Source organism: Eleutherodactylus coqui, chromosome 6 (assembly GCF_035609145.1).
Source record: "Eleutherodactylus coqui strain aEleCoq1 chromosome 6, aEleCoq1.hap1, whole genome shotgun sequence".
Taxonomy (NCBI): domain Eukaryota; kingdom Metazoa; phylum Chordata; class Amphibia; order Anura; family Eleutherodactylidae; genus Eleutherodactylus; species Eleutherodactylus coqui.
In genome coordinates, this window is record NC_089842.1 from 154,942,021 (window position 1) to 154,956,984 (window position 14,964).

Sequence of the window (14,964 nt, forward strand, 5' to 3'; positions counted from 1 at the left end):
AAAGTAACAGATGGAAGGCAAAAGTCTTCACACATCCAAATAGGGACCTATATTGAACACACAAACACTCAACGCGTTTTGGAGAGTCTGTCAATTCCCCTTCCTCTGGAGAAGCGGAGAACACACAACTGAAAGAGTCAACTTTCAGAAAATTTACAATGGTGGAGCAATTAATTTTGCTCCCAAGATGGCTAGCAGCTGCTAGCCCTTGTAGGAAGAGGACCTACCCTTTGGTTAAAGTAACATCTGTATCTTCTTCCTATTTGGATATAGTGTGATACCTATAGGTACCATACATCTGGTGGGTCACCCACTATAATATCCTCATCTCTGTGGCACCTTAGAGGATTTAGCATCGCACATTTCAGTGGTGGGTTTATGGCTGACATTGAATTACGACTGCTCAGTGGCGGACATGCTGATTATAATTCTATCTATCCATCTATCTGTTATCACACCCAGAGATAAAAATCTACATTTTCCGTTTTCATCATTCTGTGCAGTCCTTCCCCATAAAATAGCTCACATGTGGCCTCCTTAGTGCACGAGTGTTCAGCAATCCATACGAACAGGATTTTTTTCTCCTGTGAAAACAAATAGCATCTGCTTCCTAACGTTAAAAGCCAGCGACAATCTCCAATCTGGCTGAGTGGCGCACTCTCCGGGGGAATCATACATCGAGCTTCTCTTTCTTCCGGACCTTTCATGTTTTCCTGTGTTCCTGGTCCCCGGTGTGTAATCCATTTTCTGTACCGAGCAGAAATATCCATTACATAGATCACCTCATGTTACTCCTGAGCAGCTCCGAGGAAGAGATGCCATATAATTAATCTTATTCTATCGTGTTTCCTGGAGACTGAATCCTAAATGATTTTATAAATGTGGAAGGAGGCCCGAGTGCTGGAGGCTCCGACGTGGCATTTTAAATTGAAGGAAAACACAATTGGCTTTTCTGTTCCACTTGTTACCTAAATATCCTTTTGAGATAAGGGTGCATTAGAGGGTAAGTCCACCTTCACAACCAATTTTTGGGATTGCCCCAATGCATCTTCATTGCAAAAAAAAATGAAGAGTTTTGCAAGTGGTTTAAATTAAAAATGTAGCATTTTGTGTATACAGCTCCTATGCCGAGTTATGCGTCTTTATGGTAACAGACAGCAAACCAACCGTCTGCAATCCCTTCCATCTGTCTCCTGAATGTAATTTAGTTGATGACTAAACCATAATAACCTATTCGGTAAGGCCTCCATGCTGCAGGCAGGCGTGTCACCAAACAACTCTGTATATCTCAGCTCCTGGACCCTTAAGTCACTGTTAGACTCTTTATACAAGCCTTATGACAAGGACTTGGAATTTCCAGTCATTGTTATAAAGACTTGTATAAAAAGTCTGACAATGGCTTGCAGGATTGCTGCCTTCCAATAGGTTGCGCTGCAGAGGTGTTGTTCCACCTCCCTTATTTGCATATTTCCCAGAGAAGCATGGATGGTCTTATAAGTCTCCGGACCTATAACCAGGTCGGATTCCACATCCAGGGTCCCGCAGTGGAATCGGACCCTGTGTCCGTCCAGTGACCCGGCGTACATGTCCAGATTCTTCTTATTCTGTACTGCGGATGTGCCGACCATCGCGATGGCACGTATGTGCAGTATAGATTATGCCGCGTTGTAGCTAGGTGATGATGCGGATACCGCGGCCTTTCTGCAATAATGATTGCGGAAGGGCCACGGGTCGGACAGCTTCCATTGACTTCAATGGAAGCCATTCGCCTAGAAATAGAGCATATTGCGATTTTTCCTCCACAAGCGGAAAATTGCAATTGATTTCCGCTCGTCGGCAGGAAACATGCATGCTATGGAAAGTATTTGCTGCGGAATCCGGAGGTGGACGCCCGCTCCAGATTCCGCAATGCAAATCCGGCTGTGTGCAGGTGGCGTTAAGGAGAAATGATACCCTTCCTCATATCTATCTGCGACATAGACATAAATCCTTTAATATACCTCTATTGTATTTGATGCCTCTCTTCTCCATATAGGGAGCCCAGTACTATGAATAAAGCATTATAGTTGGAGGCCCTGTTACAGGTTTTGCATCAGGGCTCGGGAACTTCAAGTTATGCCTCTGTGTTAAGTGGTTAAGAGAAGTTAGGCGGCCCCAAGATAAACTTTTGCACCTGGGCCCATGAGCCTTTAGCTACGCCCCTGCCTAATAGTACTGTCATCAGAGCTCCCATAGTGTGCTGCTATCTGGTAAGAGGAAATCAGCAGCATTTGGAGTTAGTTGGATGTGAATAGAGAAGACTACATGTACATCCGAATCATTACTAAGATGCTGCTGCGAATGTGACCAAATCCTCTCTCTGCCAGTCAGGCAAGGGGGCCGTACAATTTACATACAGGGCACGCTTTGCAGTTTGGATGTCTGTAGGGCTGGCTATACACAGCCTCATTTTTTTGGCAGGATAGGGCAACCATGAAGAGAATTAGGTCACCTGTGGAAGATCAAACACGTTCATACCCCTGGCAGTACCATGATAAATGTACCCATGTTCAGTTAGCTTACATACAGTGGATATAATAAGTATACATGCCCCTGTTAAAATGCCAGATTTTTGTCATGTTTATAAAATCTGGCAAAGATGAATCATTTCCGATTTATTTCCCCCTTCAATGTGGCCCGTTATCTGTACAATCCCACTGAAAAACAAACAAATCTATTAGGGTGGGAAAAAAACTAAAATAACTAATACTTTGTTGATGTGCCTTTGACTTTACGACAGCATTCATTGTTTTTGGGTGGGTATCTATCAGCATGGCACATTTTGACTTGGCAGTCTTTGCCCAGTCTTTCTTGCCAGAGTGCTCCAAATCTGCCAGACTGCGAGGGCTTTTGTAAGGAAGAACCTTTTTTTTAGTTGATTTGGCGGTATGCTTTGTGTCGTTATCGTGCTGAAAGGTGAAATTCATCTTCAGCTTTTTAGTAGAGGTCTGATGGTTTTGTGCCAAAATGGACTAATATTAGGAACTGTTCATAGTTCCCTCCACCTTGACTGAAACCCCAGTTCCAACAGCAGAAAGACAGCCCCACACATAATACTGCCCCCACCATCTTCACTGCAGGTGTGGAGTTATTTTGGGGATGTGTCCATGTTGCACCAAACATACCTTTTGGATTTATGGCAAAAAAGTTCCCCCTCGGTCCCATCAGACCATAACACGTTTTCCCACAGACTTCTGGCAGACTTAATGGAGGTTTTGGTAAGGCATCCATCTTGCCACCCTACCCCACAGCCCAGACATATGAAAAATACGGGAAATGATTGTCACCTGCACTACACAACCAGTACTTGCCAGAAACTCCTGCAGCTCCTTTAATGTTGCTGTCGGCCTCTTGGCCTCCCGGACCAATTTTCTTCTGGTCTTTTCATCAATTTCTGAGGGATGTCCAGTTCTTGGTAATGTCACTGTTTTGACATGAGTTTAAATGTGATTGGCTAATTCTGAACACAAGCACATCCCCAAATATTAGAGGGTGCTCACACTTATACAAGCACATTAGTTTGGAAATAAATCTGAAATTATACATTTTTGTTGGGTTTCTTAACATGACAAAACATGGCATTTTAACGGGGGGGGGGGGGGGGGTAGACTTTTATATCCACTGTAGTAACATGTGCCAGACTGTCAAGCATTTTGGATGATCATAGAAAAGTATATAAGTCCAGATTATATTGCAGTTCTGTACTGGAAACAAGCGCCGTAGATTCTCGGAATGATCAGAAGCCAGATTAAAGTAATTTCACTGTATTGCTTTACAGATGCATGCTCACAATCCTCCATAACCCTTTAGATAAAGGTTTGTCATTGATGCTCCTTATTGATAGACTCATAGAACGGTAGAGTTGGAAGGGACCTCCAGGGTCAGATATTGATCTGTGTACTGAATATGAAGATTACACTGTGTTACAGGGGTATATTTTCTTGTGTAAAAAACTGTATTCCTAACTGTATCCAGGGTGCTGAAACCAATTGTGGCAACCAAAATTGTCTGTCACACAAGATAATGAAGTTATAGACATCCTAGGAAAGTAGGATACTCAATATTGTACCATTTTGTTACAGTGTATTGACCATTAAAACCATGGGCCTCATTTATCAAACCTGTCTAACAGGAGAGATGCAGGGACTTATGTCCTGAGAGGTTTCACCAGGACATATGTACAATTGAAAAATGGTATGAAGGAAAGTGGATGCCGTCTGATAACTGCTGGACTATTCCGAGGGAGCACACTGGTGGACGTAGAAGGAAGAAGTGACTTATGCAAACATTGCATCTAACTTCCCATATCTCTGTGCCACTTATGGAAGTTGTCATTATACATCTGCCACTTGGTGATCTAATGTCCTCCTTATAACTGTATGTTAACCCATTCAGGATTTACTGTTTATTAGAACATTTATAAAACATATTTAATTGCAGTTATATCTACATTTCTTTATTATACTGTTAAGGTTATTGTCTGTCAATCTGTTCCTGAAAAAATCTGAGCATAAATGTGAATCAGCACCCAAAACTCTGATAGAAAACACAAACATTTTGTCCAGACCCCCCCCCCCCCCCACCCCCCACTAAGAATCTAAAATCTTCCTTTTCTTATGGTTCTACATCAGGTTGTGCGAGATCAGATTTCTCACTGCACGGTTAAACTGCGGCAGACGACCGGATTAATGGAGTATTGTCTGGAAGTTATAAAGGAGAACGACCCAAGCGGGTTTCTTCAGGTAAGAGGCCATTTTAGTTGCACTGAATAAACAGTTGCATCAAAAGAAAAAGTAAACCCATAAAGTGAATGTCTATTGCCAAATAGAATAAAAAACCTGAGCTTATTAAAAATCCTTTAATATATCTCTATAGTATGCAAATCTCCTACATAGACATAGAGTTAAATGATAAAATTCTGTCTGCCTGCAGCCACCACTAGGGGGAGCTTACAGTATACTGTTATATTATTGAACTGAATGTATAAACTGTATGCAGTAAGCACTTTAGCTCTCCAGTGGCGTCTGCAGGCAGACAGGATTTTTCAGTTAATTCTGCCTATATTTGGAGCCCTGTATCAGAAAAATGAATAATAAGAAATTTGGGACCTAAAAGCGCTATGGTGCCAAACAACTTCAGTGCCATTACATGGGACGGCAGGGGGGATGTGGAACTGTCAATACCCAAGGCGGTGGTCATTACCCACCCACCACAGTTATTATGTGCAGTCCTTTCTTATAAAATTGTGATGGGGCCAATAACATAGCCAGGGGTCTTCAGCAAAGTAGAAATCAGGATGAGGCAAAACCTAGAAGACAGGCCAGGAGTCAGTACCAGGTGTGGTGGCACAGGAGCCAGGTGACAGGTCTACAGGATGAACAGGGGCATAATACGGGGTAACAATTAGGACCGAGGTCAGGCATAGCAATCAGGAACAAGACCTACACAAGGATCTACCTTAATGTGCAGTTGAGGGAACTATAGCAGCTTCTCCTTTAAATATGCTTTCATCAGTGGACACCTCACAGCCAGTGGTCAGGGCAGAGACATCATTGGAGCAGAGAAGGAGTCAGCCAGTTGCCTAGGAGGCAGACACAGTTGGGGCCGCAGGGACTTACTACTGGGACTGGCCATGTAAGTATTAATAGGTAGCTTAATGTGAGCTGTAAAAATCTGTATGTAGTGAGCTCCCCCTAGTGCCAGCTGCAGGCAATAGCTAGACTGTGTTAAAGGAAGCGATTCAATGCTTGGACCTTTCTCGCTGTGGCCCTTCCTCTATAGTAGTCTGCATTATGGCCCATCTGAGGCCAGAAAAAAGGCCACTCCTGGTTGCAAGAGCAAATTGGTCTTAACACAAAATGTATGCGAAATCTCATTTTACACAGATATCCGACGCTCTGATACGAAGAGTCCACCTAACTGAAGATCAGTGGGGTAAAGGAACGCTCACCCCAAGGATGAACACTGACTTCGATCTAAACCTAGACAGCGCCCCTCTGTTGCAGTCAATCCATCAGCTGGACTTTGTACAGATGAAAGGTAATCATATACAGAGTGTCATCTGAGGTCCCACAATGCACTGCTTTATTGTAAATTCTGCATAGGCATGGTTGGAGAATGAAATCATATGTAACTCAAAATCGATACAAGTGCAAAGAACAAAGTATATACAAAGTTACTCAACATTTTATTAAACTGTAGTTTTGCTTGAAGTTAAAGGGTTACGCCGCCCACAACTGAAAAATTAATTTCTGGGTACCAACCAATCTTTCCCTCATAGTGGAGAATACAGAATGAATGGGGTATATCCCCTTCCTGATTTCAGCCAGTCATTGTCTGGGTCTATGTCCTCACTCTCAATTTTGGGGTTCTGGATTATCATCTCATAAAATGTTTTATTGTCTACATGGGGTGTAAGTATTGTGTCTACCAGTAGGGGGCATACATGTAAACATTAAGGTGATAAAGCTGCCAAGACACCTTTGGTAAACAAGTTTATTTAAGAAGCAGATTTGGGTTTGGAAGACAATGAATGCCTTAGCAAATATTTCTCCTGTCGCTGTGCCAAGGCTGGCTGACAAACGGTCTTATCTGTGGAGTTCAGCCAAGGCCGTGGATTGTTCTGAATTGTGCAGTGTCATGCGTCTGTCAGCTATTAGGAGAGCAGCGCCCTGCTTTATCCACCCGGGGATAGGCAATGGGGGGAGGGAAGGTGGTGAAGGAAGAGCTTGAGGTATTGGAGCAGGCATGGACAAATCTTAAGGTGCTTTTAGATGTAACGATAATCGTTTGTTCTCAATGCGAGCCAACCACTGAACAACGAACGAAAAAACTATAACTTTTTGTTCATCATTCATTTTCTGCAGCATAAAAGCATTGTTGGCTCGTTCACTTATTGTTTGGCTTAAACAGCGCTCGTTCAGTCCCTCTCGTTTGCTCACATAGGGACTGAAGATTGTCGTTTGAACGAGCCAACGATGCCTCTGCCTGCCTAACCAGGCTGCACGAGTGCCAGCGAGTTACAGTGACGTCACTTGCTCATTCAAATGATAATCGGCTTGTCAAAAGGAGCATTACCCGGAAATTCCAGGTCCATACAACCCCTTTAACGAAGCATGCTACACCGATGTGTGCCCCCCTCCATATAGTATTCACATCACCCCCTTTCATACAATATTCACAGCAGTCCCTTTTCATAGGAAAATAGAACATTGATGGCAGAAAAGAGCACATACGAGGGGCTGCTGATACGTCTTTGGCTTTACCCAGTAACGAGATGGGAAGGTGAAACTGTACATTTATTCCACATACTCTCCACTGATGCCAACACACTTCTTACATCGGTATTCCAAGTTCTGTAAGCCTTGCAAGAAGAAGGATTTCAGTTGTGCCTCAAACCAGTCATCCGTAGCAGCCATGGCATCAAAAATGGTGTGAAATGTGGTCCCCTTGAGGTGTTTGTTCAGGTTTGGAAACAGATGATAGTTGGAGGGAGCTAGATCTGGTGAATAAGGTGGGTGGTCAACCAGCTGGAAGCCTAGCTCCCCCAGTTTTGCCATGGTCACTTGTGCAGTGTGAGCGGAGGCGTTGTCCTGCAGGAACAAGATTCCTTTGGACAGCTTGCCGCGCCTTTTGGCCTTCAGAGCTGCCTTCAATTAGTCCAAAAGTTCAATGTAATACCTTGCATTGATGGTGGAACCATTTTGAAGGTAGTCCACTAGCAGCACGCCCTCCTTATCCCAGAACACAGACGCCATCACCTTAGTGGCTGAACTTCTTTGGGCGAGGAGAACCACTGTGCCTCCACTATTTTGACTGCTCATTGGTTTCAGGGTCATATAAATAAATCCAGGTCTCACCCATAGTGACCAGTCGATCCTGGAGGTTCTTATCAGTCCGGAAACGCTGACAAATGGACCGGGAAGTTTTCACTCGCGTGCTTTTCTGATCTGTTGTCAAACATCTGGGAACCCACTTTGCAGAAAGCTTCTTCATGTTCAAATGTTCATGGATAATGACACAAACGCGTTCACGAGAAATCCCTATGATGTCTGCTATTCCTTTAGCTGAAATTGGCCGATTCTCCAGTATGAGGTTGTGCACAGCATCGACGATCTCCGGAACAACAACCTCTCTCGGTCGTCCAGGACGTTCCTCATCATTGGTGCTGAAGTGGCCCGTTTTAAATTTGGCAACCCAGTTCTTAACTGTAGAATATGAAGTCATTGATCCCCCAATGTCTGCGACATATCACCATGAATATCCTTCGCGGACTTTCCTTGCAGAAACAAGAATTTTATCACTCCTCTGCTCTCATTTGCTGTTAATATCGCCTTAGACTCCACCATTTTGTTTTCCCGTGTGCCTAGATCTCTGTTGCTATAAGCTACAAACACAAAATTTTGAAAACATATATTAAACACATAAGGCTTTCATGTGATGTTACATTCGTTACCATAGAAACAAAAAAGAACACAAAGCCAAAGACTTATCAGCAGCCCCTCGTAGTCATCTGGTCTGCTCTTATATTACTTCTCTCCTAGGATAGATCCATGCTTATCCCAGGATCCTACATTCATTTATTGTTGATTTTCCAAGCACCTCTGCTGGAAGTTTGTTCCAATCATCTACTACTCTTTCAGTAACAATATTATTTTCTGGCATTACTTCTGATCTCCCCCAACTAATTTTTGATTGTGCCCCCTTGTTCTTGTGTTTAGCTCTGGTCTCAACAGAGCTCTCTACAGCGGGATCACAATCTCCCTCTTTCTACTGGTAATACCTCTAGCTATGCAGCTGAGCATCCTACTTGCTTTCTTTGCTGCCTGACTGCACTGTGGACTCATTTTGAGGCTCTAAGAAATCAGAATCCTTCTCTTCCGAAGTTCTGGAAAACACAGAACAGCCAGTACAATTCTCAGTCTTCTCCCTAAGTGCCTTATTTTATATCTGGAAGCATTGAGCTACTGTTTGCATTGTTTTGACCATTTATCCAGTAAGGCTAAATCATTATCTATGTTGCAGACACAATCAGGAGTATCAGCCCTATTACAGACTTGTTTTATCAGCAGATAGACAGACCTTACTTACCCCTCCTTCTATGTCAACTACAGATACTAAAAAGAATAGGACCTGGGACAAACTCTTGGGGTCAGCACTTGTACCTCGCCCCTGTCCAGAATACACTCAATTAACCCTTTCCAATCCACTGTTTGACGTCTGCAGACATTCTTATTGAAGGCTGTACAGGTCCAATGTCAGAAGACATCCGGCAGGGTATTCTTATTGTATATTACTGGACGCTCTGTTGTTGGGGCCTTCCAGCTTGTCACATATCGCAGTACTGGCTCTAGCCAGCAGGTGGCGCTATTGTATAATGACAGAAAGAGAAAGCCCCCTAGGAAACCCTGAATCAAAAATTGGATTGCAAAGGGTTAATAAACACTGTAAAATCTATCTTTTAACCAACTGCAAATCCACTGGACTACCAAAGGATTAAATCCCAAGTTTCAATGACCTATCTATAAGCTCTTTATGTGGAATTGTAGCAAAGGCTTTACTGAAATCCAGATAAGCGATATACATGCACCACTTCTGTGACATAGTCACAGCAGCCCCCTCCATGCAGTAGTCACAGAAGCCCTGTTCTACAGTAGTTCCCACCTAGTGTGCCCCAATAATTAATGATCACAGTAGGAGGCCTGTCCCCATGCTTTCTCTTTCGTCATGTTGATAAGGGCTCGTTCACTCAGTGCTTTCATTTCTTTTGAACTGATCAAATTTTTCTTAAAGGGGTATTCCAATTCTGAAGCAAAGTTTCAAAAATTCCAGATGGGGTTAGCGCCATGTCTATGCACAGCTGATTATGGCTATAAATCGTGCAGCCATTACATTCTTCTCCTGTCCTCCTTTTCTGATGTTTCCCCACATCGCTATTTTTCAAGATGGCCGGCACATCCTTACTGACATGCAACTTGAAACTACATCTCCGCTAAGTGCTGCCCTGCTGTTGGTTAGCAACCTGATCCCGGGAAGCCATCCCTCCTACTGAACAAGCCCGTCCTATAGTGCTGGAATACCTGCAGGCTGTATCCAGAAGCAACCTGGCAATAACCGCTGCTGAAGGTGATGGTTTACAGAGCTACAGACACAAAATTCAAAGCAGAACCATACTGCAAACTTTAATAGCAGTTGATTAGCATTAGCATTCATTTGACAACAATTTTGTGTAAATGGAATACCCCTTTAAATGGAATGGATAGCAAATTTTTCATGGATCTGGTAGATGGATTTGTAAAAAAATGGACAGTATCTGTCAGTCTACTTCCACCTACATCCATTTTTAAGAGATCAGTTTTTTATTCTTTTGCCTTTCTAACTGTCTGCACCTACTCATTTAGAACGGATCTATTAGCTGGACATCAAAAACAGAACCAAACAGAAACCTTTCCTTCAGTTCCGTTATTCATTGACTATAATGTAAAGAAAAAAAAATGTTTGAGTTCCGTTTTTTTAAGCCGCTTCCACACGGGCAATTTTCGTGCACAATGTTGTCGCGATGCGACAGTGCTACAAATTGCAAAAATGTAGAGCCAATGCTTTCTTATGGGTTCCTCCACACAAGTGATGTTTTGTGGCATGCTCCATACAGCGATTTATTTATTTATTATTTTTGTAGCCCATGTTTCCCTACGGAGCGGAGCCTTCCTTTCTGTTGCATCACACGTAGGAAATCCTACTGTAAAAGCCCTAAACTAAGCCCTATCTGCAGTAAAAAAAATAAAAAATAATAATAATACATCACCTTAGAGGCACTGTCATCTGCAGCGTGTCTTCTACTCTTCACCTCCGGCACTCATCTTCAGTCTTCTGCCAGCCCTTTCTGGATTGGAGGATCAAAATCCCCGCCTCCAGGAAGGGCTGGCTGTGATTGGCTGAGCCATGGCTCTCATGAACCAATCAGAGCCAGCGCTCGATAAACCAATCACAGCCATTCCGTGAATCCTGTGATTTTGTAGCGACACAAAATCATGTTATCGCCGTGAGAAAACGCAGTGAGATTGCATGAACCACTGATGCTATCTTGCTGCTATTTTCTCACGTCCATACCGTGTCACTCATGTGGATACGGCCTTAAACTGGTATAATAGTGCAGACTGCTGCGATATTGTTTTCCACACAAAAATCAAATAAAACAGAATTGAACTGAACATGACTGAAGCTCAGGAAATGCCACTGAAATCAATGGGGCTTTAAAACAAAGCCGTTTGTTTTTTTCATTTTGCAACTCCTCTGACGGAAATGCAAAACTGAAATCAAAAACGATGATGTGAACGAGGTCGAAGAGACATCTGAGAAGCTCAGGGGTTTGCATTATCTCATATAGGGACATTTTACAGTAATTCTTCATCCTCTTACTTTTCCTAAATGCTCAGTTCCCTCTTTAGTACCGGCACCTCCAATGCTACAGATGGAAGAGTGCTGCACCCAAAATAACAGTGCTACCCTGTCCTGGAAACAACCGCCCATGTCAATGGTGCAGGCAGAAGGATACATTCTGGAGCTGGATGATGGAAATGGCGGCCAATTCAGGGTAAGAGGCCACTTGTTTAATATGTCTTGATGTATAAAAAAAAGGCCCAGTATGTACAACCATTTCTATATGCTCTGTTAGGACATAGGGAGTTATTAAAGGGGAATCCTGGATCAGGATCCCCCACTATTATCCAGGGACAGCCTGTGCACGACATAGCGGCCACTGACGTCTTTGCCCTTTTATAGAATTACCATGGTAGTTCTGGTGTAACATTCATGAATCAGGAGGACCAGGATGAACTGTACTTACTGCAGTGCATGGGGTTTGGGGAGATAAAAAAAAATAGAAAAATAATATAAAATAGTCAATCTTAGAACGCAGAATTCTAACCATAATGCAATGCTGTAATACTAGAGTCACCCCCTAATTCTACCTCGACTATTCCTATCTATACATCCATGTGTATATATTGGGTTATGCACAGTAGTGAGATTGCATGAACTGCCTCCCATTGCAGATGGCCGTAGGAGCTTGCAGTGATAGAAATTGTCATTGATTCATCCAAGAAATGTTTAACGGGTGACTTATCGAGTCATCAATATCCGCAGGTCTACACAGTACATAAGATCTGTGAGGAGGCCGCAGGTAATAAATCCCCATATTGCAGTCCATAAACCTTTGCAGCAGAAAGTCCGTCAATAAACCGCTTAATAAGGCTGTATTCACACGGGCGAGGTATATCCGAGTCCCAGATGGGTAAAGCATGCATGGAAAAAGGACCCATTCATTTGAATAGGATAATTCACACATACGATTTTTCACTTGGAGCCATAGTCTGCATTTCGAAAGTCACTGCATGTCCTATTTGTGTGCAATTCGTCCTCATGAATCGCCCATTCTTTTCTATGGGAACATTTTAAAAAACGGATTGCACTCACATTTCATATAAGACGAATGCCAATCGTGCATGAAAATAACAAAAAATGCATTAAAAATGGATGAAGATTGCATTAAAGTTGCATGGAAACGGTCAGTTTTTCACTGACCAAATTTGCCCTTGGCCGCCAGAATACAGCCAATCAAATTTTCGGCACCACCCCCACTTCCCTCAGTAAGTTATCTGATAATGTCACTTGGGGTTTATTCTGTTCTTATGTAATGGAAATCAGATCTTCATCACTGCTGTCTGAGCAGAGCTGCAGTGTTAAGCTTGGAAGATAGAACAGTAACCTGGATCTACAATGAGACAGTGGATTTAGGATGATATCAGACTTCCATTAGACAATGTACTTTAGCTGGAGTCACTACCCATAGGTAGTGGCTTATCTATTTTTCAAATAGATACTTACTTTCAAAGACAGCGCCACACCTGTCCACAGGTTGTATGCGGAATTACAGCCCCATTCACTTCAGTGGAGCGGAGCTGCAATACCAGACACAACCCATGGACAGGAGTGGCACTGTTTCTGGAAGGAAGGAGTTATGTATTTCTACTTCTCCACATTCCCTGTATGGAAGTTTCATATAATAGATGCTGTTTACCATTGCAGGAAGTATTTGTCGGGAAGGAGACCATGTGCACAGTGGATGGTCTACATTTCAACAGTACTTACAACGCCCGGGTCAAGGCCTTCAATAAAGCTGGGGTCAGCCAATACAGTAAGACCCTGGTCCTCCAGACCTCCGAAGGTAACCAGTTCTGTTAAGCATTATTGGCACATAATGTCATTATCACTTACCTGCTGGTCGTCAGAATGACTTTTGTTATATGCAGATGATGAAAGTCTTTTTTAAAGGGGTTTTCCCCACTAAAAGAACTTGTTGACAGGTGTCATTAAACACTGATCCGTGAATGTTCAGACACCGAGACCCCCTTTAGTACTGAAAATAGGCAGATTGAATTCCCATTTACAGGGCCTAAAATAGGCCCATGCCTGGGATCAGTGGGGTAAGAGTCAGAATCTCCCATCTGTCACAAGCTGGAGCTTACACGTTTACTGCACAATGTTATTAAGTTCAGTGGGAGCTTTATATTTTTGTGTAGTGAGCTCCATCTAGTGGTGGCATCAGGCAGCCAGAATACTATCATTTAACCCCTTGAGTGGCACGCCCGGAAAATTTCCGGGACGAGCTCCACTGCTCATAGTGACATAGCCCGGAAGATTTCCGGGCTATGTATCAGTATGGGAGCTGCAGAGCACAATGCCACAAGCGGTGACAGTGTGCTCTGCCTGCAAAGTCCCACACAGAACAAAGCAAGGGCTTTGAAAAACCAGCAGAAGATATTGCCGATATGCCGGCAATATCTCCTGCTTTGTTTACAGGTTGCCAAAGAGACCATCGGCTTGTCAGAAGCAAGCCGATGGTCTCTGTGGCAGGGAGAGCTGGTTGTTAGCTGTCAGAGGACAGCTAGGTACCTGCTCTTACAGCAGAGATCAGAGAAAACCTCCGATCTCTGCTGTGTTAACCCTTTACATGCTGCAGTCTATGTGACTGCAGCATGTAAAGGGCTGTCACTGCAGCATGTAAAGGGCTATCACCATCGGACCCCCGGAATGTGATCAGGGGTCCTGATGGGTCCCTGTGGAAGTCCCCTAAAGGGACAAAAAAAAAAAAAAAAAATTTAAAAATTATAAAAAAAATTATAAAAACACTTGTCTCCCTTTACTTTGTAAAAAAATCAAAAATACAATCACACATGTGGTATCCATGCGTCGTAATGACCCAGAGAAGGAAGTTAATGCATTATTTAACCCCTTAATGACATGGCCCCTTTTTTTCTTTTTTCCCCATTTCTTTTTTTCCTCCCCCCTGTTTAAAAAAATCACAACTTGTCCCGCAAAAAACAAGCCCTCATATGGCCATGTCAATGGAAAAATGAAAAAGTTATGGCTCTTGAGACGCAACTGCAAAATTAGTTTAAAAATTAATGATTAGACCATATTAAAAAACCTGCCCTGGTGGGCACGACAGGGTGGTAGGAAACCCGCCACTCAAGGGGTTAAAACAACCCTTTGGTTTCTGTCCTTGGACCAGAGGGGGAGGAGGGTATATTGTTTTCATTTAATTTTCTCAGCCACTCCTTCAATCTGGCCATCCAAGATGGCCAAAACTATTTTCCAGCTACCTAATACACACTGTTTACTGCTCTTTGATTGGCCAGAGCTAACTATGTGATCACTAGTACCAATGCACTGTGGGGAACAGGTAGTCTGAAGATTGCATTGGTTATCTTGGATGGCTGAAAAAGGGATCTGGAACCAACGGATTGGAGGGATGGCAGAGAAGGACAGATGCAGGCAATAGTAGCCCCCTCCGGACACGGGACTTTAACACTACAGCTGTGTGAAGGAAAGATGGGAACTTTGTATCTGTGAAATTCAGCTGAC

At 43.2% G+C, this 14,964-nt stretch overlaps 1 protein-coding gene across 7 annotated transcripts in view; it reads left to right on the forward strand.

The window, feature by feature from the left end:
- TRIM9 (tripartite motif containing 9) overlaps window positions 1-14,964 on the forward strand; it is an 89,751-nt gene that overhangs the window by 47,973 nt on the left and 26,814 nt on the right. For all 7 annotated transcript variants that reach the window (XM_066608025.1, XM_066608027.1, XM_066608029.1 and 4 more), the window contains exons 4-7: window positions 4,671-4,781; window positions 5,925-6,078; window positions 11,475-11,632; window positions 13,126-13,264. In XM_066608025.1, the coding sequence (XP_066464122.1) occupies window positions 4,671-4,781; window positions 5,925-6,078; window positions 11,475-11,632; window positions 13,126-13,264 (562 nt within the window). The remainder of the gene's footprint in view (window positions 1-4,670; window positions 4,782-5,924; window positions 6,079-11,474; window positions 11,633-13,125; window positions 13,265-14,964) is intronic.